At 45.4% G+C, this 22884-nt stretch overlaps 2 protein-coding genes across 3 annotated transcripts in view; one reads left to right on the forward strand and one right to left on the reverse strand.

The window, feature by feature from the left end:
* Positions 1–6: 6 nt before the first annotated feature.
* Mat2a (methionine adenosyltransferase 2A) lies at positions 7–6906 on the forward strand. Its single transcript, XM_005364732.3, has 8 exons — positions 7–200; positions 2526–2603; positions 2856–2978; positions 3583–3695; positions 3782–3925; positions 4093–4494; positions 4584–4717; positions 5307–6906. Exons 1-8 carry the CDS (start codon positions 110–112, stop codon positions 5407–5409), a joined length of 1188 nt encoding a protein of 395 aa, XP_005364789.1. The 5' UTR covers positions 7–109; the 3' UTR covers positions 5410–6906.
* Positions 6907–8059: 1153 nt separating this feature from the next.
* The window catches only part of Ggcx (gamma-glutamyl carboxylase), an 18428-nt gene continuing 3603 nt past the window's right edge, over positions 8060–22884 (reverse strand). Inside the window, exons 3-15 of one of the 2 annotated variants that reach the window (XM_005364733.2) lie at positions 22054–22212; positions 21594–21759; positions 18269–18347; positions 16438–16544; positions 13196–13359; positions 12441–12706; positions 12169–12300; positions 11134–11285; positions 10546–10715; positions 10253–10383; positions 9337–9484; positions 8994–9189; positions 8060–8653 (exon numbers count right to left, since the gene is read on the reverse strand). In XM_005364733.2, coding sequence (XP_005364790.1) covers positions 8461–8653; positions 8994–9189; positions 9337–9484; positions 10253–10383; positions 10546–10715; positions 11134–11285; positions 12169–12300; positions 12441–12706; positions 13196–13359; positions 16438–16544; positions 18269–18347; positions 21594–21759; positions 22054–22212 — 2063 coding nt within the window. In that variant the 3' untranslated portion in view covers positions 8060–8460. Of the gene's footprint in view, positions 8654–8993; positions 9190–9336; positions 9485–10252; positions 10384–10545; positions 10716–11133; positions 11286–12168; positions 12301–12440; positions 12707–13195; positions 13360–16437; positions 16545–18268; positions 18348–21593; positions 21760–21799; positions 21823–21905; positions 22213–22884 lie in introns of those variants that run through there. The other variant, XR_003378464.1, reaches the window with a different exon arrangement.

Raw genomic sequence — 22884 nt, forward strand, 5'->3', positions numbered from 1 at the left:
GTCGCCATCCCGCCCTGAGCAGAAGCAAATCTTGCTCTGCGCGCTTAGCAGCTCCCTGCCTCGCCGCCGCTCCGTGTCCTCCGAGTCCCGTCCTCTGACCACCGCCGCCATGAACGGTCAGCTCAACGGCTTCCACGAGGCGTTCATTGAGGAGGGGACGTTTCTCTTCACCTCGGAGTCTGTGGGGGAAGGTCACCCAGGTGAGCGGACGGGGGACTCGGGAGAAGGACGGGGCGGTGGCGCTGGGGGTCGAGGCCGTCCGGCTCGGCTAGAACAGCGGCGGCCGCGCGCCGCCCTCGTGTGGTTCCCGGAGGTTGCAGTGTGCGGCCGCCGCTCCCTTCCCCCCTTTCTCTCATCCCCATCCGGCGGCGCGCCCCGGCACGCGGAAGGTTCCAGAAAACGAGAAGGGCGGGGGCCAGCGACCGGCGCGGGGAGGGCCCTGTTTCCTCCTCTTTAGTCCCGTCGTCTGGAAAAATCTCAAGTGGGCGACCCCGCCCCGCGTGCTCGCGTCCGGTCGTCGGGAGCGCGCGCCCCGCATTGCAGCGGCAACCACGTGTTCACCGCATGTGGCATCGGGGCGAAGCGGAGCTGCCGGCCGCTCGCTGCCCGAGCCCCTGGGTTAGAAGTGGGGGCTGGTGTCTCCAAACGTGCTATCTCCATTATCCACGACTTCCGGTCACTGAAAATGCGCACGAGTGTGGTTGGACATGTCCTTAGGCCTCCAAGGTGACAGGCAGCCGCCGACTAAATATAGCGCGAGTTAGAGAGGACATCCCTTATTTGGAGGCTGCGTGAAAAGGACGAGGAGCATGAATTAAGTGCAAACCCCCATGGCATTAGGTTTCCTTTTAAAGTCTTCCCTTTGGCGCTTTCCAACGATTAAAGGAGGATTTATTGCCGGGCGGTGGTGGCGCAGGCCGATCTCTGAGTTCGAGGCCTGCTTGGTCTACAAGAGCTAGTTCCAGGACGGGCTCCAAAGCTATAGAGAAACCCTGTCTTGAAAAAATAAAATGTCACGTTTCCTTTGGCTTTGTCCACTGGACGGCCATGTTGAGATGAGTTAGAATGAAGCTATTTTCGGGAACTTTGGGATGTCATTTGAGCTCTTCTGTTAAAGGAGTCCACAGCAACATCCTTGATGGAAGGATCTGCTTTTAGTTAGTGGCCTAATTAATGATAGTGAACAAACCCAATAGGACCTTGAGTGACAAATGAAATCCAAGTGTTGCTGTGGTGGGTTTTCCCTCAAGGAAAGGGGTGCCTCTCCACATCGATTGGGTCGCTCTTTATTACAGTTGCTAGATACGGTCTTAGGTGCTATGATTGGAATACACATTTTGGGAGAAAGTAGTAACAAAATTCAGGAGATTGGAGCCAAGCTTGATGGCACACTTTTGTAACCCCAGCGTTTAGACTGTAGAGGCAGGAGATTGGGTTTGAGGTTAGCCTGGTCTACATGGAACACTTCGTCAACACCACACAGATTCCAATCCAGGATACTGTGTTTTCCAAATTGATAATGCATTTGGATAGTTTCCTGGATCATTTTCCTCTTGCTGTTCATAGTTAAAACTTATTTTCATGGTTAAATACAAAGAAAAGTCTTGTTTCTCTAAATGGTTAGCGTTCTTTTTTAGGTCAGAGTGCTTGGTCTACATATGACCTTGGTTTATTCATCCCAAGTACAGAGGTTTGATACTAGTTAAAACTTGAGGAACTGAGTGCTTCTAGTAGGGGTAATGGACGTTTTAGTAACCTGACAGTTGGCTTATTTAGCTCTTAGTGGGTTAATTTTGTAACCTATTTTAAGTGGAAGATAAAATAGAACAATTGATCTTTAAAATACACTATGAAGTTATTTCCTGGGATTGGCTTTGGGATTTCAAGATGATCACCATTTCTACTTTGACTCGACTAGGATGTTAAATGGGCTGAAAGTTTAAGCATATGACCCTGTATACGGTAATTTTTATTCTGGCAAATAGGTCTTGGTAAAGCAGTGCTTTTATTAACATATTAAAGCAATGAAGTAGAATTGTTCACTTCAAAGTTGTGAGTAGGGCCAGTGAGATTTGCTCAACGGGTTAAGAATGCTTGCTGCCAAGGCTGTTGTGATCAGAGTTCCTGGGATACATAATTGAGAGCCAGCTCCTCTCAATGTTTTCTGATCTTTACATGAACATCATCATACAAGTATTAGCCATGTATGCACAAATAATGCTGTTTTTTATTTGTTTACGCCTAGAATGGTGATGCATACTTTAATCCACCATTCTGGAGACTGAGTCAGGACTGCCATGGGTTTGAGTAATATAGCTGGAATCCAATAGTTTCCACTATTGGAAACCATTAGTGGTATTTGTTTTTTGGTGCAGCTAGGTATTTATAATCTTTTGACAGCATGACAAGATTTTTGTCATCTAAAAATTCACAGCTGTGCTTGGCCCTCGGGTTGAACATCAACTGCTGGTTACATGATAGATAATAGTAATGGATAAGTTGAATGGGGAATTTTTATTTTCCAGATAAGATCTGTGATCAAATCAGTGATGCTGTTCTTGATGCACACCTTCAGCAGGACCCCGATGCCAAAGTGGCTTGTGGTGGGTATACAATACTTGCTTGAATGGAAAAGGGGCATTTGAAGGAAAGTCTGGTGGTAGGTTTGTTAATGCACCTAGCTACTTGGGAGGTTGAGGCTAGAGGTAGCAAGTTAATGTCCATATTGGCAATTTAGCAAGACACTATCTCAGAAGTAGAAAATGAACCCCAGGGATATAGCATGTACAGCGTGGATTGTATTCCCCAGCTGGCACCCCTACCCTAATATTTTGGGCATAAATTTGTTTTATTAGAAACTGTTGCTAAAACTGGAATGATCCTTCTTGCTGGGGAAATAACATCCAGAGCTGCTGTTGATTACCAGAAAGTGGTTCGTGAAGCCATTAAGCACATTGGATATGATGATTCATCCAAAGGTATTCCTTAAATATTTAATTTTTATAAACTCTATTTTTGCAGACGTAGAATATGATGCTAATGGGAGAAGCTTCTTACGTTCCTGGTAATCTTAACTGATTGCATAGTTTTACCATATCCTCTCAGCTTTCTGATCTAGCCTATTCTGTCCTCTAAAGTGTGTGATTTAGTACAAGAGCAATATCTTATCTCAGTAGAGTGTCCAGAGGTCAAGCAGGAGTTAGCCCAACCAAGTTAAAGACCTTTCAAACCATAATGCAGAGGGGGGCAATAAGTGAATTATGTGAATATGGTCTATTAAAATATTGTACAGTAGATCTTGTTGCCATCGGTATTTTTTTTCTCCTCTTAACTTTACCCTTTAGTTCTGTTTTTTCATTTGTTTGTTTTCTTTCTGTGATAGGGTTTTCTTTTTGTAGCCCTGGAACTCAGATCTGCCTATCTATGCCTCCCGAGTGCTGGGATTAATGGTGTGCATGTGCCACCACCGCCACCTGGATTGGCCACTTTTAAGCATATTCCAATTGCTAGCAACACAACTTGTTAACATTTTGGAGTTACCACTAAAAAACATGAGTTATTGGAACACCTTGTTGTTTGCAGGGTTTGACTACAAGACTTGTAATGTGTTGGTGGCCTTGGAACAACAGTCACCAGATATTGCCCAAGGTGTTCATCTTGACCGGAATGAGGAAGACATTGGTGCAGGAGACCAGGTATTGTCATAGTTTATTGGCATCTCTTAACATTGGATTCTAAAACTTGGATTTCTCTTTCACATTTCATTTTTCCTATTTCATAGGGTTTGATGTTTGGTTATGCCACTGATGAAACTGAAGAGTGTATGCCTTTAACCATTGTCTTAGCACACAAGCTAAATGCCAAACTGGCTGAACTACGCCGCAATGGCACATTGCCTTGGTTGCGCCCAGATTCTAAAACTCAAGTAAGTGGTGGTTTAAAACTAATGTTCATCTCAAATTACACTAAAAGTCCTAAGTTACTTAATTATAGCTGACTGAGGGGGGATAATATTTGTCTTTTGCTATATTTAATCTTATGATAGGGAACAAAGCTGGTTAGACAAGTGTTCTGATCTATTTTGCATCCAAGGTGACTGTGCAGTATATGCAAGATCGAGGTGCTGTGCTTCCTATCAGAGTCCATACAATTGTTATATCTGTGCAACATGATGAAGAAGTTTGTCTTGATGAGATGAGAGATGCTCTAAAGGAGAAAGTGATCAAAGCTGTTGTACCTGCAAAATACCTTGATGAGGATACAATTTACCACCTACAGCCAAGTGGCAGATTTGTTATTGGTGGGCCTCAGGGTGATGCTGGTTTGACTGGCCGAAAAATCATTGTGGATACTTATGGCGGTTGGGGAGCTCATGGAGGAGGGGCCTTTTCAGGAAAGGATTATACCAAAGTGGACCGCTCAGCTGCTTATGCTGCTCGTTGGGTAGCAAAATCCCTTGTTAAAGGAGGTCTGTGCAGGAGGGTTCTTGTTCAGGTATGTAATGAACAGGTAAATGGGAAAAGAGTATTAAGTAAAAGTTTATATGCATCCCTATTTTATAACAATATATTACTGACTTTTAGGTCTCTTATGCTATCGGAGTTTCTCATCCATTGTCGATCTCCATTTTCCATTATGGTACTTCCCAGAAGAGTGAGAGAGAGCTATTAGAAATTGTAAAGAAGAATTTTGATCTTCGCCCTGGGGTCATTGTCAGGTAAAGATGGTAAAGCCTATTGCTAGTGAGAAATGGTGGGTGGGCATGCATACTGAAATCTGGAGATGAAGGTAGACTCTTCATATAGGGGAACAAATTTTAATTCTTAAAACATGCCAATATTTTAAATTGCCTGGAGAGGACCTAGCTGATGAAGTTAGTGTTCTGCGACTCAGTAACATTCTAAAAAGTTCTCCATCTTCAATACTAAGCTTTGTGCTTACATTAACTAAGGGTGCTACATTAAAGATTAATATGTTAAGGTGGGATGTTCAAAGTTACAAAGAAAATAACCATAGTTGGGCAGTGATTGGACCTTGGTAAGTATTTAAATGGAATTCCTGAGAATGATTTAAGTTTTCATATTTGTCAAGCCAGGGCTGGAAAACAACTGTAGTTACTAATAAAGGACTGTGCAAGCAGTTTGGACACCAGGGAAGTAACAACACTTTTGCCATGAACTTTTTTCCTAGCAAACCCCAGGGAGAACTGAACTCATTTTGCCAGAGCTCTTGAAATGAGTCTTGCTGTTGTTTTGCTTTATTTTGATTTACTGCTACATATTAAGTTATGGACTTGTATATTCCAGGGATCTGGATCTGAAGAAGCCAATTTATCAGAGGACTGCAGCCTATGGCCACTTTGGTAGGGACAGCTTCCCATGGGAAGTGCCCAAAAAGCTTAAATACTGAAAGTGTTAGCCTTTTTTCCCCAGACTTGTTGGCGTAGGCTACAGAGAAGCCTTCAAGCTCTGAGGGAAAGGGCCCTTTTCCTAAATTTTTCTGTCCTCTTTCAGCTCCTGATCAGTTGCAGTCACTCTAATCAATGACATGAATTTTAGCTTTTGTGGGGAACTGTAAGTTGGGCTTGCTACTCTGTCCCTAGGTGTTTTGTTCACCATTATAATGGATATAGTGAGCATAGGTGATCCATGTAACTGCCTAGAAACAAACACTGTAGTGAATAATGCTTTGAAATTGAATCTTTGTGTCCTATCACCTAATCCTCCAAAGTCCTAATTGCAATTCCTTTCCCACCAGATGCTGAAAATGTCCTTGTAATGTGCACGTAAAGTACTCGTAGTTTGACTATAGACTTTGGCAATGCCATAGCCCTGTCAGCATGAATTTGTAATGTCTTGAGCTCTATTTATTGAATGTGAAGCCCCTCCCCTTATCCTCCCTATAACTTGGTCATTTCTAATTATGTAGTTCTTTGTCAGGGAGTGGTCCCTATCCAATCAATCTTGCATGAAACGCAAGTTTCAGTTGGAGCTCTAGCCTGACTTCAAAAAAAAAAGGCAGTTACAATTAAACCATCTCCCTGGTGCTTATGCTATTAATTGCCACCTTTTAAACAGCACCAAATCAAAATCTCTCCACTTTTCAGCTGTCTTTGGAGGACGTACGTAATAAGGTTTTATTTAGTAAACCAATCCTATGCATGGTTTCAGCACTAGCCAAACCTCACCAACTTCTAGTCTAGAAAAACAGGCACTTGGCACCCTTGTGATGTCATACAGAGAAGTCACAGGGCAGTACCTGAGGGTCTGTAGGTTGCACACTTTGGTACCAGGTAACTTTTTTTTTCTTTATAAGAAAGACAGTACTCCACTGCACAATAGCTCCTCCCAGGGTTTTAACTTTGTTTTATTTTCAAAACCAGGTCCAATGAGCTTTCTGAACAGCTGGTGTAGCTACAGAGAAACCAGCTTCCTTCAGAGAGCAGTGCTTTTGGCGGGGAGGAGGAAATCCCTTCATACTTGAACATTTTCTAATTGCTTATTTATTGTATTCTGGGGTATGGCGTAAGTACAGAGAAGCCATCACCTCAGATGGCAGCTTTTAAAAGATTTTTTTTTTTCCTCAACACCATGATTCCTTTAACATGTTTCCAGCATTCCCAGGTAGGCCAAGGTGTCCTACAGAAAAACCTTGGGTTAGACCTACAGGGGGTCTGGCTGGTGTTAACAGAAGGGAGGGCAGAGCTGGTGCAGCTGGCCATGGAGAAAGCTGACTTGGCTGGTGTGGTACAGAGAAGCCAGCTTGTTTACATGCTTATTCCATGTGACTGCTTGCCCTAAGCAAGAAAGTGCCTTTCAGGATCTATTTTTGGAGGTTTATTACGTATGTCTGGTTCTCAATTCCAACAGTTTAATGAAGATCTAAATAAAATGCTAGGTTCTACCCAAACTGTGTCCACTTGTTATTTTCTATGGTAAAATCTTCTACCACCATTGCCAAAGAAAAGGTTTTCAACGATAAGGTCATGGTTGAGAAGCTTGGAGTGAACTTTTACTTGTTGCATGCTCTGGAGTTAGGTGTCTCCTCCCCATCCCTCAAGCACTGGAGTAGCAGAAGCAAGGAGATTCTCCTGAGTTCTGGGCTAGCCAGAACTAGTTTGCCCCTGCTATTGAAATAAATGGGAAAGATTCTCTGGAATTTAAGAAATGTGGATTTCCTTGAATGGGGATGGTGGCTTCTGTGGTGACAGGAAGGCACTTTAGTTTTTAGTGTTAAAAGCAAAGTGGTTTTTTTTTAATCTTTCATTATGCATTTAATATTTCATTTGTATGCATTAAGAGGGACTTCTGATGTCCATACTTGGGCTCAACCTGTGCAAGCAAAAAAAAAAAAGTGGGTCTGACTTGGCCTATCCCTAAGTAGATTCTAGTATAAAGAATGAAGGAATAAGCCAATAGTAGAGATAAAAATAGGATGAACAGAAGATAGATGTGATGGGGCTTGACAAATGTAAGGAAAACCTCAAGGATTAATATTCAGTCATGGCTTAAGAGAGCTGCCATTCACTAAGCTGATTTATACTAAAGCAAGCCATCTGGCTTCCCTATTTAGTAGTGCAATTCTAATGCCATTGCTGCTGAAAAACTTGCTGGCTACAAAAAGGAATTGTAAATAAATTACTTTGTACGTTTAGTACTTGGTCATCCTAATCACTTGGAAATAATACAAGTTTTAAGCTATACTGCTTCAGCTTTACTGTCAGTGGTTATGAAAAAAAATTTTTTAGTTTTCAATTTTTATTAAAAATTTCCACCTCTTCCCCTCCTCCCATTTGGTTATGAAAATTATTAAGCAACAACATAGAAGACATAATTCCAACAGATTGTAGTTCAAATTGTCAACCCACTCCTGGATGCCTTTGGGTGAATTTTAACCTGCTTTCCTTTCATCAAAGGTAAAATAAAGCCAATACTTCTTAAAGTACAAAGTATGATGATCCAGGTACATAGCAAACACATGGTTTCAGCTGTTATCATTGTGGTAAATTCCTTTTCCTAAAGAACCAGCTTTAAAATGACTATAAACAAGGCATTGGTGGTGCACACTTTTAATCCCAGCACTTGGGAGGCAGAGGAAGGTGAGAGTTTAAGCCCAGCCTGGTCTACTAAGAGTTCCAAGACAGCAAGGGCTACACAAGGATTCCCTTGCTGTAAAAAGACAGTTCACACTGCTTCTAAAAAGAGCGGCCAGTCTTGGGATTCACACTCCCTGCTGACTTGGATTCTGTAAACTATCATCTTGTACTTATAAGGGGTGGGGAATATAAAAGGAAAAGAACTAGGTTTGGTGATATTCATGTAATCCCAAAACACTCAGCAGAGGGACTAGCATGAGTCTGAGGCCAGCCTGTATAGTATTGTGAAACCCTATCTCAAAATAGACCATTTTTCACAAATATCCAGGAAGCCCCCACATCTGCACAGAACATCTGGACTGCCCTCACAACTCAGAGTGAACATGCTCAGAATCTGGCTCTGAAGGATTAGGGTTTGAAGAATCGGTGTTTGAAGCACTTAACTCATCAACTGGTTCAAAAGGTCGCAAGTTTGCATATGTCACCTCTTGGGCTAGCTGCTCTAAAGAAGGGCGGCCTAATAGCAGATTTCGGAGTGAAATTCGAGTCATCAGGAAGCTGAAAAAAAAAAACAGTCCAAATTTATTTTTCTACATGACTCCAAAGCCCTAAGGAAACACTTGGTCTTAGACCCACTCACCTGGAGACGGACATCTACTTTACTGACCTTCCACATCCCAAATGCTAGGACCCTACCCCTCTGAAGGCTGACAGTATTCTAGGGTAGAATAGGGTAGAATAACCATAGAAAGATGGGAAGGTTATAGATAAAAAGAACGGGGAAGGGTGAGGAGGGGAAAGATCCCTAGGAGTGAGTCTGTTGTCCTCACTAGGGGAAAGTGACCAAACTTGCAAATACCTGATGGCAATGACAACTGCTTCTGTGAGTGGAACTTACCTGCGTCGAAAGACATACAGCTTTCGCAGCAAGAAGCGGAGGAATCGCTCATGGAAAGGGCTATTTCGCCGGCGTTCGATTTCTTGGCGTTGACGCTGCCGTCTTAGAAAGGTCTGGACCAAAGGTGTTGGCTCAAGACCTCCTTTTACTTCCCCTTCCAAAATAGGCTGAAGTTCTGGAGGCAGGGGTCCTGTTTCTGTCCAGAAGTCAGCAAAAAGGAACCAATGAGATGGAGCCCTCTCTGACTCGGCCATTCCCGTCTCCGAGACTTCAAGCACTCTCTGACGGTTAGCTATAACCCTGACTTCCCGACACCAGGTACTCTGTCAAACCACACACTCACCACTTCCATTCTCCACCTTCTCCTTTAATTCCTGCAGATATGCCAGGTCCTGCTCCAGTGCGACCTCTGTTGTGTTGACATAGATGTACATATAGCAGGAGGGACTCGATGATATAGTATAGACTTTATGGTACTCTCCAGCAGGCAACTGAGAGGGTAACAAAGGATACATTTAATTCTAACTTCCCCAGCTAGCCTATGGCCTCGCTACTCTAATCATGCTGGCACTCTCTTTTCCTGTGTCTTGGAGTCTGAAATAATGGCCCCTAGAATCTGGAAAGTTTTTCACAGCCTCAGGGGTCCTTTTTTGTTTCTTCTCCTAGTGTTGTTTTGAGTTCTGGTCTCACTGTGTAGTTCAGGTTGGCCTGGAATTCTGTTTTCCTGCCTCAGCCTCCCAAGTCCTGAAAACGACAGGCACGTGCTTCCATGCCCCCGTGAAGTCCCTGCTTTCTGAGCCTCCCCCACACTACTGTGCTGGGAAAGACTTTTTATCTGTAATAAATGAACCCTATCTCTGTAGTAGGGAGCTGCGGGGCTGTGTTCCCACCACCTGGCTCCCAGCTAGCTTTACCCAAAATAATTACACGGAAACTGTATTCTTTTAAACACTGCTTGGTCCATTGACTCTAGCCTCTTACTGGCTAGTTCTCACATCTTGCTTTAACCCATATTTAATAATCTGTGTAACATCACGAGGTATGGCTTGCATCTGTGTCAGGTTGGAGAATCATGGCGACTGACTGACTCGGCTTTCTTTCTCCCAGAATTCTGTTCTGTCTACTCCACCCACCTAAGGGCTGTCCTATCAAAGGCCAAGCAGTTTCTTTATATCTCCCTAAACTTCATGCCCCTTCTGCAGGTTTTGTTTTGTAGTACTACATCCTCAGCCTCTGTCACTATTAACCCCAGCAAATACCTGCATTTTTTCTCCCGCCTGAAGAGTCTGGTTTTTCTGTTCTGCCACCAATTCCACAGTGACCTCTCCTTGCAGCAGCTGGATGCTAGTGTTGCCCAGGTCTTCACTCACAAAATTTTCTAGGTGAAGACCTGCCAGAAGCAAGAGAATTCACTATCCCACCCCATCCTACCAGAACAGACTTTTACCACCATCACCTCCAGAGAGTTCCCTCCCTACCCCATCATATGCAATGTCTCTGCTCAAGGAAGCCAAGGAAAGACAGCACAATCTGCTCTCACTTTCCTCCATACCAGGGAAATCTGCAATGAAGACCACCTCAGTGTGGTTGTCCAGACTGCTCTTAATATCCTGTAACTTGGTCCTCCAGAGAGATAAGTCCATCAAGAGTGGTTGCACCCAAGGTGTGCGCTTGAAGGGGGACCAGACAGCCTGCACGATGTCCACACGAGGGTCAAAAAGCCTTAAAAAAGAAAATCATGTTCTGAGGAGGCAGTGGCCACTCACCCACCACTGGTTCTGCTCCTTTCATCACTGGACCCATGGAGAGTGGACAGGATTTCCCAAAAGGAGAAATGCCTACTGTCAGCATGTTATTGCCAGTCCGTGGCAGAGAGAAGGGGAAAAGAATGTGAGTTAGTGGCCACCTGAGGAGAAGGCATTGTGTTAACAGTGTCTGAAAGAATAGTCAGTTCGCTTTTCTCCTGGATGATGGTGTCCCCTGCTGGACACAACCAACTATGCCCACAACCAGATCAACCCCGACATGCACTAGACTGAGAGAGAGACAGCCTTGTAAAAAGCAAGACACCATGAGAAGACGTCAGCTTTTCATCTGGTCAAAAAGAGCTGTGCTTCATCTTCCCCTGTCTCTTGCCCACCTCTGCTGGAAGCGGTCATTGATGGAGACCCAAATATCAAAGTAGATCTGGGGCTCAGTGACATTGTACTTGGGAAGCAGCAGGCTCAGGCAAGTGGCATATTGCTTCAGCATGTCTGCATGGTCCTTCCATCGCCGGCTCTGTGTGAATACCTGTCCCAAACCCCCATATTAGTCCCACTTTGTCACTGCCAATAACACAAAGATCTTTACCTGCTACCTAGTTAGAGCAGGAGGGAAAGGAACTTGTCTTCAGATGTGAACTTTCATTATAAAGGTATTTACTCACCTTTCCAAAACACAATCTTAACTCAAAACAATGACAAATTGTTTCATCTCTATCCACATTTTTAAAAAAGTACAGCATCAGACATAATGGCTGAAAACGGACCTGCCTGAGCTATAAAGACCCTGGTTTAACTAATTAAAAATATGGTCTGGTAGCCAGGTGGTGGTGGCGCATGTCTTTAATCCCAGCACTCGGGAAGCAGAGGCAGGAGGATCTCTGTGAATTCGAGGCCAGCCTGGTCTACAAGAGCTAGTTCCAGGACAGGCTCCAAAGCTACAGAGAAACCCTGTCTTGATTTAAAAAAAAAAAAAAAAAAAAAAAAAAAAGAGGTCTGGTCTGGTGAGATGATTCAGCATGTTAAAAACATTTGCCACAACCCCCTGATGACCTGGATTACGTTACCAGAGCTCACAAAGCTGTAGAAATAACTGACTCCACAAAGTTGTCTCTACATGCGTCTGTCTCTCATGTACACACACAAGCACATACATTAAATTTTTTAAAATGATGAAAGGTTCAAAGATGAAGATGTAGCTGAATGGTACAGTATACACTTGTGGTCAGGCCCTGGGTCCAGCACCAAAAAAAAAAAAAAAACGAAGGAAGAAAAAAGAAAAAAAGAAGGTTCTGTCTGGTTTTGGAGAAAGTGCAGGGACCCAAATTTGTTTTATTTTATGATATGTATAGGACCAAATAAAATCCAAAGCCCGAGGGGCTCTGAAGAACAGGCAGCATCAGGTGTCTCACCCCAGGGTTAAGGTAGCCAAGCTCGCCTGTGAGGCCATCGCGGTAGGTGATCTTTACATGCTGGTGGGAGCGAGAGTGTACCATCATGTCCCAGGAATAGCCGTACAGCCCGTTTGTCCAATTGTTGTAACCCTGGGAAGGCAGAGCAGACCGTGTTAGCTTGATGTCTCTCAACCCAACCTCATTCTCCAGCAAGGAAGAGCTAAAAGGCCAAGCCCTGCCACATCCAGCACAGTCCAAACCCATGCAGCATGTAAAATGATGGCACAAACCTGGGTGAGGAAGTGGGAGTACGGCAGGAAGAGCTGCTCCAGAAGGTAGAGCAGGGTGAAGATGGCTCCCAGCCGGTGGCGCAGCCCCGCCTTTGTACCAGCCTTGGCCCGGGTCCTCTTATAGACACAGCAAGGGCTGGGCCGAGGAGCATCTTTGGTAGGCAGCAGTTCTTGCAGCCATTTGGGGCATCGGGCTACCAGTTTCCGTGGCCATTCAGTTGAGCAGAAGAGGGGGCTGCTGGCCAGCATGACATAGGGAAACATGCCTAGGAAAGCAGGAAGAAAGTCGGCCTGGTCAGGCTCCTCCCTTACGAAGTCCTCTGAAGTGTTCTACTCTAAGGAGGCTCTTGGCTTCACTTTCTTGAGACAGTCTCACAAAGCGTGTGCTGGCCTAGCACTCAGTGTGTAGCTGAGGACGACCTTGACCTAGTCCTTCTCACCTTTTCCCAAGGGCTGGGACAAGGGGTGAGTACCATTACCCGGTTTTGTGTGGTGCTGGGGATGCACACTAGGGAAGCATTGGAGCAGCTGAGCCGCATCCCTGGCCCTAAAGGAAGTGCCTAACAATTCTTCCCACAGACCCTCACTGTGCAACATGTTGTACCCAGAGGTCCCAATCCTCTCATCCTTACTTATTCCTACTTCACAGTGACCACACTGGACTCAGCTCCTGCACCCCCAACCCCTGCCATCGCACACCGGCAGACAAGGCCCCTCTCCAGGCTCCCCACAGCCCCGCAGCTGCAGCCACTGACCTATGCTGAAGAGCTGCGAGTTCATGCAGTGAAAGTAGGACACGAAGAAGAGGCCAATGGATCTTGAGGCATCAAAGAAGAGCAGGAAGCCAGCTGAGAGGTCGAGGAGCAGGCCGCACCAGTGCACCACCAGCAGGCTTGTCAGCTCCTCGGACAGCACCAGCCTGCAGACAAAGGGACAAAGGTCCAGACCCAGGCAGCACGACTGAAGCACTAGGGACCTCAATAACCTGTCCCTAATGAAGATCTACCCATCAGTGGGGTACAACAGCTAAGGCCCAAATGCACTCATAAAAATGCTCTACATTCAAGTTTACCAACCCCTTGACATTTTCAGGGGGCCTTTTTTTTCTTTTTCTCTTAAATATCCCCTGTGTGATGATCTGATGGAAAAGTATACTACAGGGAATATATTACAGGAATATACTGCGGGGAATATACTACAGGAATCTACTGTGGGGAATATACCTCAGGAATATACTGTGGGGAATATACCTCAGGAATATACTGCGGGGAATATACTACAGGAATATACTACGGGGAATATACTACGGGTTATACTACAGGGGATATACTGCGGGGAATACACTACGGGAATATACTACGGGGAATATACTACGGGTTATACTACGGGGGATATACTGCGGGGAATATACTACAGAATTTTCCCCATGGAAATCATAAATGAGAAGTGTTAAAAGTTAAGTGCTGAGCATGAAAGGGACCAGCCCTGCAGGCCCAAAGTGGCAGGAACTCTCCATGACACAGGACAACAGGATATCCATGAGGAGTCCCAGTGAGAGCCAAAAACCAGAGGCCTCAAATCAGACTAACGACTCACTGCACTGAACACTTGCAAGTAATGATGTATGGACTAAAGGGTATACTGCATGACCCACTGTGTCACACAACAGCATCCACGATGAGAGTTTTCCTTCTTTTTCTTTTCTCTTTTAAATTTTATTTTGTTAGCCGGGCGGTGGTGGCGCACGCCTTTAATCCCAGCACTCGGGAGGCAGAGGCAGGCGGATCTCTGTGAGTTCGAGACTAGCCTGGTCTACAGAGCTAGTTCCAGGACAGGCTCCAAAACCACAGAGAAACCCTGTCTCGAAAAACAAAAACAAAAACAAAAAATTTATTTTGTTTTATCCGGGGGGGGGGTGCTGAAAGGGCAGCGGGCAGATGAGAAGAAACAGGAAGACGAGTAGGATCGAGATACATGATGTGAAATCCACAAAGAATCAATTTAAAAAGTTAAAAAAAAAAAAAAGGTAAGTGCCAGGGCTGGTCCCCAGCACTTCAGAAAACTGGGTGCGGCAGTGCACACTGTAATCCTAATACTTGGGAGGCAGAAGCAGGAAATCAGGAAGCTGAAGGCCAGCCTGGGATAGATGATATCTTTTCTCAGAAGAAAAGAAAAACTTGTTTGAAAACACTGACTGTGTTGGGCTGGAGAGATGTGCTTCAGGGGACTAAAGTGTTTGCTGCTAAGCCTGGAGGCCTGAGTTTGCTCCTTGGGACCCACATGGTGGAAGCCGAGAAGCAACTTGTTGTGCAAACTGTCCTCTGACCTCCAACGTATCATGGTACACTGTGCAAATGTACCTACAAATACATGCAAACAGACACATGTGAAAATGAAACCGCAAGAGCAACTGCTTGGCTGGCAGGTCACATTTCAGAACGTGGAAAATAGAGAAAGTCGGGGGAGAAACGAAATGAGAGGGGGAATCGGAAGGAAAGGAAAACCTCACAGATGAAGCTGTTTTAGAGTTGGTAACAACTGCTTTGTGGGCAGGAGCAGCACCAGCTGTCTTCCTGAACTGTCTGAGGGGCTCTACAGAAGGCTACGGTCACTCCGCCTTTAGTCCCAGCACGCAGGAGGCAGAGGAGCTCTCTGAGTCCAAGGTCAGTCTGGTCTGCATAGTAAAGTCTGGACCAGCCAGGGCTACAGAGTGAGACTCTGTCTCCAAAAACATTTAAAAAATAAAAAGGACAATAAAAAGAGTGGGGTCAGGGCTGGGGTGCTTGCCTTACATGGATAAGACCCTAAGTTCAATCCCCACTATAGCCAAAATGTAATAAAAAATTAACAAAAGAAACTGGGGGCTGGAGAGATGGCTCAGAGGTTAAGAGCACTGACTGCTCTCCCAGAGGTCCTGAGTTCAATTCCCAGCAACCATGTGGTGGGTCACAACCACCTGTAATGAGATCTGGTGCCCTCTTCTGGCCTGCAGGCATGCATGGAGACTGAATACTGTATACCTAATAAATAAATAAATCTTTAAAAAGAAAAAAGAAACTGGGGTTGACAAGGCAAGGACACAAGCAACTACCACTGTCATCCAAGGTAACAGCTGGGTACTGGCTAATGTACCAAGTGTGCTGCTTCGTTTATTATCAACTTGCACAAGCTGGAGCCATCTGGGAAGAGGAAAGCATAACTGAGGGATAGCCTCCATTAGAATGCCTAGGTCTTTCAGGGTACCGTCTTGGTTAACGATTGACGTGGGAGAGCCCAGGCAGCTATGGGCAGCGGCACCTCTATGCAGGTGGTCCTGGGTGGTATAAGAAAGCAAGCTGGCAGGCCTGGAGAGATGAGTAAAGAGTTAATACTGGTTGCGCTGCAAGAGGACCCAGGCTTGAGGCCCAGTACCCACATGGAGGCTCAAATCTGTCTGTAGCTCCAGCGCTAGGGGATCAGATGCCCTCTTCTAGATTCTATCAGCACCAGGCACCCATGTGGTACACATACATGTATGCAAGCAAAACAATTACACACATAAAGAAAAGTTTAAAAGAGAAAACGGGAGCAAGCCATGGGAAACAGGCCAGCATGCAGCATCCTCAGCCGTCTCCACTTCGTTCCTGCTTCCAGGTTCCTGCTCTATGGAGCCCCTGCCTTGGTTTTCCTCCATGATAGCTGCTGATTAGGATGTGGACTGGATGTGTGAGCCAAATAACCGCTTTCTTCCCAAGCTGTTTCTGGTCATGGTCTTCTCTCAGCAACCAAAAGCAAAGTGGGACACACTATGTCACCTGATTCTGATTCTTTTCTCTTCCTGACTGTCAATACTATAGTCTTCCATCTAGCTCGGCCTCCATCTTTGAGTATCACTGACTCTGCATTTGTCTGAATAGGGAGCTAAGGCAAATGACAGACACAGGTTACATAGACTTGGCAGACAAATCACCACTCAGTACCTGTAACCCAAGAAGGCCTCTGCCTTGACACTACTCACTTGAAGGGACTAAAGAGCCAATGCCGGGACAAATGCTCCATGGAGTAGCCCTCAACCCAGTCTGCATCCAGCTTTTTCACACCCGCAATGAAATACACAATGAAGATCTGTAAACACAAAATGTAGCATGATGCTTAAACAAACAAAGAACCCATGTTTTTTCTGCACAAAGCTCTGTGGTTAAGAATTTGCTGCTCTTACAGATGACCTGGGTTTGATTCGTAGCACCTACGTCAAGCAGCTCACAATCACCTATAACTCAAGTTCTAGGGCATCTTCTTCTGGTCTCTGTAGGTGATGTGGGAGTGTCATATATCAATCTGTTGATTTCATTGGTTAAGCAATAAAGAAACTGCTTTGGCCCTCATAGGTTAAAACATAGGTGGGAGGAGTAAACAGAACAGAAGGCTGGGAGAAAGAAGCTGAGTCAAGGAGTCGCCATGATCCTCCCACTCCAGACAGATGCAGGTTAAGATCTTTCCTGGTAAGCCAGCTCGTGGGCTACAGCAGATTATTAGAAATGGGCTAGTCCAGGTGCGAGAGCTAGCCTAGAAGAGGCTAGATAGAAATGGGCCAAGCAGTGTTTAAAAGAATACAGTTTCCGTGTAATTATTTCGGGTAAAGCTAGCCGTGCGGGCGGCCGGGTGCCGGGGATGCAGCCCTGCCGCTCCTACTACTACATGTAGGCACTGCATGCACATGGTACACACATAGACAAGTTGGCACACATGCATATATAAATAAAAATAAATATCTCCTGAGTAAATTGGGAGCATGGGAGAGGGAAGAAGGGGAGGGAAGAGAAAGGAAGGAAGGAAGGAAGGGGAGCGGAGAAAAATATATAGCTCAATAAAACAATTAAAAAAAATAAATGAAACTTTTAAAAAAATTAAAGGATAAACCTCTCGTCTTAGCCAGTACCCAAGAAAGAATACAGCCATTCCTCTAATCTTTCATCACATAGACATTCATCTAACAAACAAACGAAAAACAACTACCTATGTCAGGCACAAAGAAAAAAGTAATAATAAAAGCACAGACGTGATTATCTCATGAGAAGTCTAATCTAATAGACAAGGTGCTATTCATTCCATGAGGGGATGAGAACTCAGGGACTGAGGAACTGGAAAAATGAAGGGGCCTGGAGTATGCAGCAGGACAGAAACATCAAGAGACATCCTGCTCAGCACAGTGGAAGGAGGGACCCAATTCCTAAGCCATCCTCTATCTCCACATACATGCCATGTGATACATGCACACACACAAGCATGTACACACACACACACTAAATTAATAATTTTTTTTTTTTGAGATTAGGTCTCACTGTATAGCCCTGGCTGGCCTGGAACTCAGTATGTAGATCAGGCTGACCTTAAACTCACAGATCTCTGCCTCCTGAGGGCTGGAATTAAAAATGTGTACAACCATGCCCAACTATATAAATAGGTATCTTTTAAAAACAAGACAGAATCTAGGGAGGCAGAGGAGAGGGCCTCTAGCCACTGCCGACTAGCAACAGCTCACAAGGAGCCCCTTGCCTATGAAACCTTACTCCTTGGCTGGGAGGAGCACAATGTGTACAGCATTCTCCATGAATGAGTGAGGGTCCAAGGCTGAATTCCCGGAACCCGTGTAAAGGAAGACACAGTGCTGGGCATCTGTATTTGCTGTTCTCCCACAGTAAGACGGGAGACGGAGACAGCAAATCCCGGGAGGCTCCTGGGCCAGCTAGCCTGCCACAGGCAACATCAACAAAGAAGAAATGGAGACTCTGGACTCGATCCAGCTGTAAGGTTTGGACACACACACACACACACACAAGATTCCATACTTGGCCTCTCAGGACTGTGTAGTTCCAAAGGGGCACATGGACATTTTTCTTCTGGGCATTCAGCAGGCCATCAACAGACCTACAGGAAGGAGGAAAGACATCAAGAAAGGTCTCTTAGTTCAGCTACATTCCCACCCTCCAATCAGGCCAGTCCTATCTACCTACGAAATAGTTTTCAAACTGGACAATAGTGGCACACACTTTTAATCCCAGCACTCAGGAAGTAGAGGCAATTGGATACCTGTTAGTTTGAGGCCGCCTGGTCTATAAAGCAAGTTCCAGAATAGTTAGGGCTTTTATACCTAGAAACCCTTCCTCAAAACAAACAAACAAGAATAAAATCTTCAGTGTAGCAGGGTATCGTGGACATGACTACAATTCCAGCACTCAGGAGGCAGAGGCAAGGAAACTGCTGAAGTCTGGAGCCAATGGTCTACATATGATGAGAGCCCAACTCAAAACACACATACTTCAGTTTGTCCTAAGGAATCAGATCAGGGTCAAAGCTATAATAGAAAGGACAAGGAGGAACAAATTTGAGGGAGAGTTTCACAAATCTAAAGGGTGGGCTGGAGAAATGGCTCAGGGCAACAACCTGTGGTCATCCCGGAGCCCACAAAATCCTGGCCTCTGCACATACAGCACAGCACATGCACCCTTGTCCCCTCTACTGTGCTCCCAACCCCACATCACAGTAACTACAACTAAAACAACAAAAATAGACTGGGCATGGTGCACACTCGGGAACAAAAATAGACTGGGCATGGTGCACACTCGGGAACAAAAATAGACTGGGCATGGTGCACACTCGGGAGACAGAGCCCAGCACAGTCTACATAGCAAGTTCTATGACTACACAGTAAGACTATGTCTCAAAAAAAAAAGTAACTAAATAACTAAACAATAAAATCACAAAACAGGGAATGGAGAGATGGTTAAAAGCACTAACTGCTCTTCTAGAGGACCCGGGTTCAACTCCTAGAACCCACATGGTAGCTCACAACTGCTTCTAACTCCAATTTCAGGAAGTCCAGAACCATATTCTGACCTCCACCAACACCAGGAACACATATGGTACACATACATACATACAAGTAAGCTTAATATATACACACATGAAATAAAAAACACAGACACGGGGCTGGAGAGATGGCTCAGTGGTTAAGAGCATTGCCTGCTCTTCCAAAGGTCCTGAGTTCAATTCCCAGCAACCACATGGTGGCTTACAACCATCTGTAATGAGGTCTGGCGCCCTCTGCTGGCCCGCAGACATACACACAGACAAAGTATTGTATAAATAAATAATTTAAAAAAAACCCACAGACACAAAGGTGCATTAACTCATACACACACACACACACACACACACACACAAATAAACATGTATAGTACATTATCTCTTTTATTTTGTTTTGGTGTTTTGAGACAAGGTCTTTACAGCCTAGGCGGGCCTAGAAGTCACCTTGTAGACCAAGCTATAATCCTCACGCCGCTCTGCTTCTTTAATGCTGGGAATAAAGGTGTGCACCACCACATTCATCTACACAGTCTATTATCTCAAAAGGGGAGGGGCTGGGAAAGTGGCCCAGGTCACTGATCACTTGCCTAACCCATACAAGGCCCAGAGTTTGACCTCCATTTCCATGGGGGTAAAAAAAGAAAAATAAACTTAAAATCCTCCCCAGCAAAATAATGCAGAGCATAAACTGACATTTATAAAACTGGATCCGGGATAAAGGACTCCTGACTTTAAATTTTATCCTGCGAGAGAACGGAAAAAGCTAGGATACTAACATCAGATTTACTCTGAGGCAGAAACCAAGCAGGTTTGGAAGAAGTCAGGGAGAACGGGGCTTACACTGTGGGCAAAAGCCTAGGCCTACAGTCAAGGACAATGAGGCCGTTTGTTTCCTGCCTGCTGTGTAACTTTAGGCAGAGTCTTTATCTTCCCAAGACTTACTTTTTCATCTACAAAATTAGTTCACCTCTAGGGACCTCATATTTGTTTGTTTTGAGACAAGATCTTAATATAGATAGCCCAGGCTGGTCTCTAATTCAAAGCAATCCTCTTGCCTCAGCATCCCAAAGTGCTGGGCCTGAGCAACTAAACCTGACTCTTCACAGGTCTGAATGAGGAAAAACATTTAAATATGCCTGCCACAAAGAAAGTCCTGAGTATGTGATAGTAATTTTTTCAAAATGTCTAAAAATAACAAAAGTGGAACCTGAAAGTGGGGGATACCTGTCAAAATGACCTCTTAATTCTCTAGGATCAAAGCTAGACACCCTGAATGGGTTTCAAGTTTGGCAAAGGTGAGGACTGGGGTTTGGGAGCGTAACCTTGTGGTAGTGTACACGCAGGAGGCCGGGGCAATCCCCAGCACACGGGCACACACACAAAGCTTTACGGGAGAGAAATGTGTACTCATACATCACTGCTGAACCATCCCCACCAGCTCCTCTCACTGAAGAGAACCTCAAGGTCTCCTGCCCCACCACCCTGGCTCCAAGGCTTTGCCCCACCTCCCCTGACAGATGGTCACCTAGGCCAGAGCGGAGTGGGTTACTTTCTCCTAGGACAGCACTGCTGGGCAACCCTGGTGGTCCCTCTCCTCTTGGTATCTGCTATCATCTCCACCTCACAGGAACTTCTACTTTTGGCTCTAACTCTGCCTCTCTGGGCTCACACACAGAAAGTAAAGTCTGCACCCTGAAGTATATGAAAACAGCTATGTCTGGCTTTAGTCTTCTCTTCTTCTAAGAGGGATACAGGAGTGATATATCAAGGTACCTGGAGAGATATGGAAAAAGTAAAGGGGTGGGTGGAGCCATTTTCCTATGTCATTGCAATCACCCAACTTGCTGGCCCTTCCCCTTCCCAATCGATCCAAGTCAGGCAAGCAATATAGCTTAGTGAAGAAGGGCATTCACCATCAAGGCTACTTCAGGATTACCCAGAACCCACATGGAAGGAGAAAACAGGCTCCCCCAAATCCATCAAAGTCAAAGCATGATCTCAAACCATACTTTGCAAAACTTGGTTTAAAATGTCTTTGAGTCAGCATGGTGGCTCGCAGCTCTAATTTCAGCAGTCAGGCTAGGAACAGAGAATAGCAAGTTCAAGGCCAGCCTAGACGATGTAGTAAGTTCCAGACCAGCCTGACACACAGTAATACAAATCCCACCTGAAACCCCCCTCCCAAAAGACCAAAGCACCAATAAAAATTGTGCCTATGAGACAATTTCTAGAACTTCACTGGGCCCTGTCTCTCTAGCAAGCATCCTGACCCAGACACACCTTACCCCGACTTTTCAGGGCACATACCAGTAATGGTTTGCATCCATGAACGTCAACTGAAAGGCCAACAAACCATATAGATAGGAGTGGTTGTTCCACGATGTCTTGTCCAGGAGAAACACGTACCAGTAGGGTAGCAGGAATAACACACAGCTTAGCCGGTAGCACAGGCCCAGCATCATGCCCAGTGCCCCTGGGGGTTTGTGAGGAGAGGATTCAAGGTCAAAGTGTCACCACAGGCCCAGCTTCCCTGGGACTGAAATTAAGAAAGGTCAGCAAGCATTTTATAACCAGGCAGAGACTAAATGAAAGAAGAGTTATGGGGTCGTGACGGCTCACATGACAACAGACGAGCAGCATGAGGCTGAATCACGGAGGAAGTGCCACAGACATCCAATGACTTGGTTCACCAGCATGCTTCTGCTGCGTTTCTACCAGCTCAGTCAGTTCTCCCTAGTTCAGATCCCCAGCACCCAGTTCCCCTCACCCAGAAACATGATGGTGTAGACAAGGTACATCCAGTCAAGCGGCAGAGGGCGCAAGGCATCCAGCAAGGGAAAGCGGCACACGTCCAGCCCATCCAAGTATTTTCGGTCCAGGGAGCTAAGGCCCCGCTCCTGGGGAATGTCCAGGAGCATCAAGAACGCTATAAAAGCAAGTGGGGGAAGACAGCTGTTAGCATCTGCTAAGGAGGCACGATGTAACTCTCAGTACGCACAGCGCCACACTTGAATTTCACCACCAGCCTGGCTACACAGTGAGTCCCAGTCCAGCCTGAGAGAAATAGAAAAACCTTGCCTCAAAAAAAAACAAAATAATAGTCACTATTATTAGTCCCTACTATTAGTACTGAGCCTATTCTTGGCTAGGAATTACACTAGTTGTGTGGTCCGACAAACCCTAAAGCTAATTCCCACCAGTAAATCATGCGCATACTTTGTGAAGAGGTAGTGACGCTGGAGAGGTGGACCCACTGAGCAATCGTAAGGACTGTAGTTCAGATCCCAGCACCAATAACAAGCTGGGAATTCTATGCACAGCTGTAAGCCAGCTGTGAAAGGGGCAGAAACAGGAAGCTTGCTGGCTTCCAGCCTGCTGAGGAACCACAAGCCCCAGGGGCTCAGGGAGAGACTTGGCCTCAAAGGAACTAGTGAGTGGAGTGGGAAAGAGACCATTTTTCTAGCCTCTGTGCTCATGCGCAGGAACGCTCACCTGTGCACACATGTGGGAGTGTGCACACATGTGTGGGACTGTGCACACATGTGTGGGACTGTGCACACACGTGTGGGAGTGTGCACACAAGTGTGGGAGTGTGCAC

Source organism: Microtus ochrogaster (genome assembly GCF_000317375.1).
Source record: "Microtus ochrogaster isolate Prairie Vole_2 chromosome 14 unlocalized genomic scaffold, MicOch1.0 chr14_random_3, whole genome shotgun sequence".
NCBI classification, from domain to species: Eukaryota; Metazoa; Chordata; class Mammalia; order Rodentia; family Cricetidae; genus Microtus; species Microtus ochrogaster.

Coding starts and splice junctions, on each gene's coding strand:
- Mat2a (XM_005364732.3), top strand. CDS start 110: ATGAACGGTCAGCTCAACGGCTTCCACGAGGCGTTCATTGAGGAGGGG. Junction 2,979..3,582: donor ATATGATGATTCATCCAAAG/GTATTCCTTAAA, acceptor TGTTGTTTGCAG/GGTTTGACTACAAGACTTGT. Junction 3,926..4,092: donor GCCCAGATTCTAAAACTCAA/GTAAGTGGTGGT, acceptor TTTGCATCCAAG/GTGACTGTGCAGTATATGCA.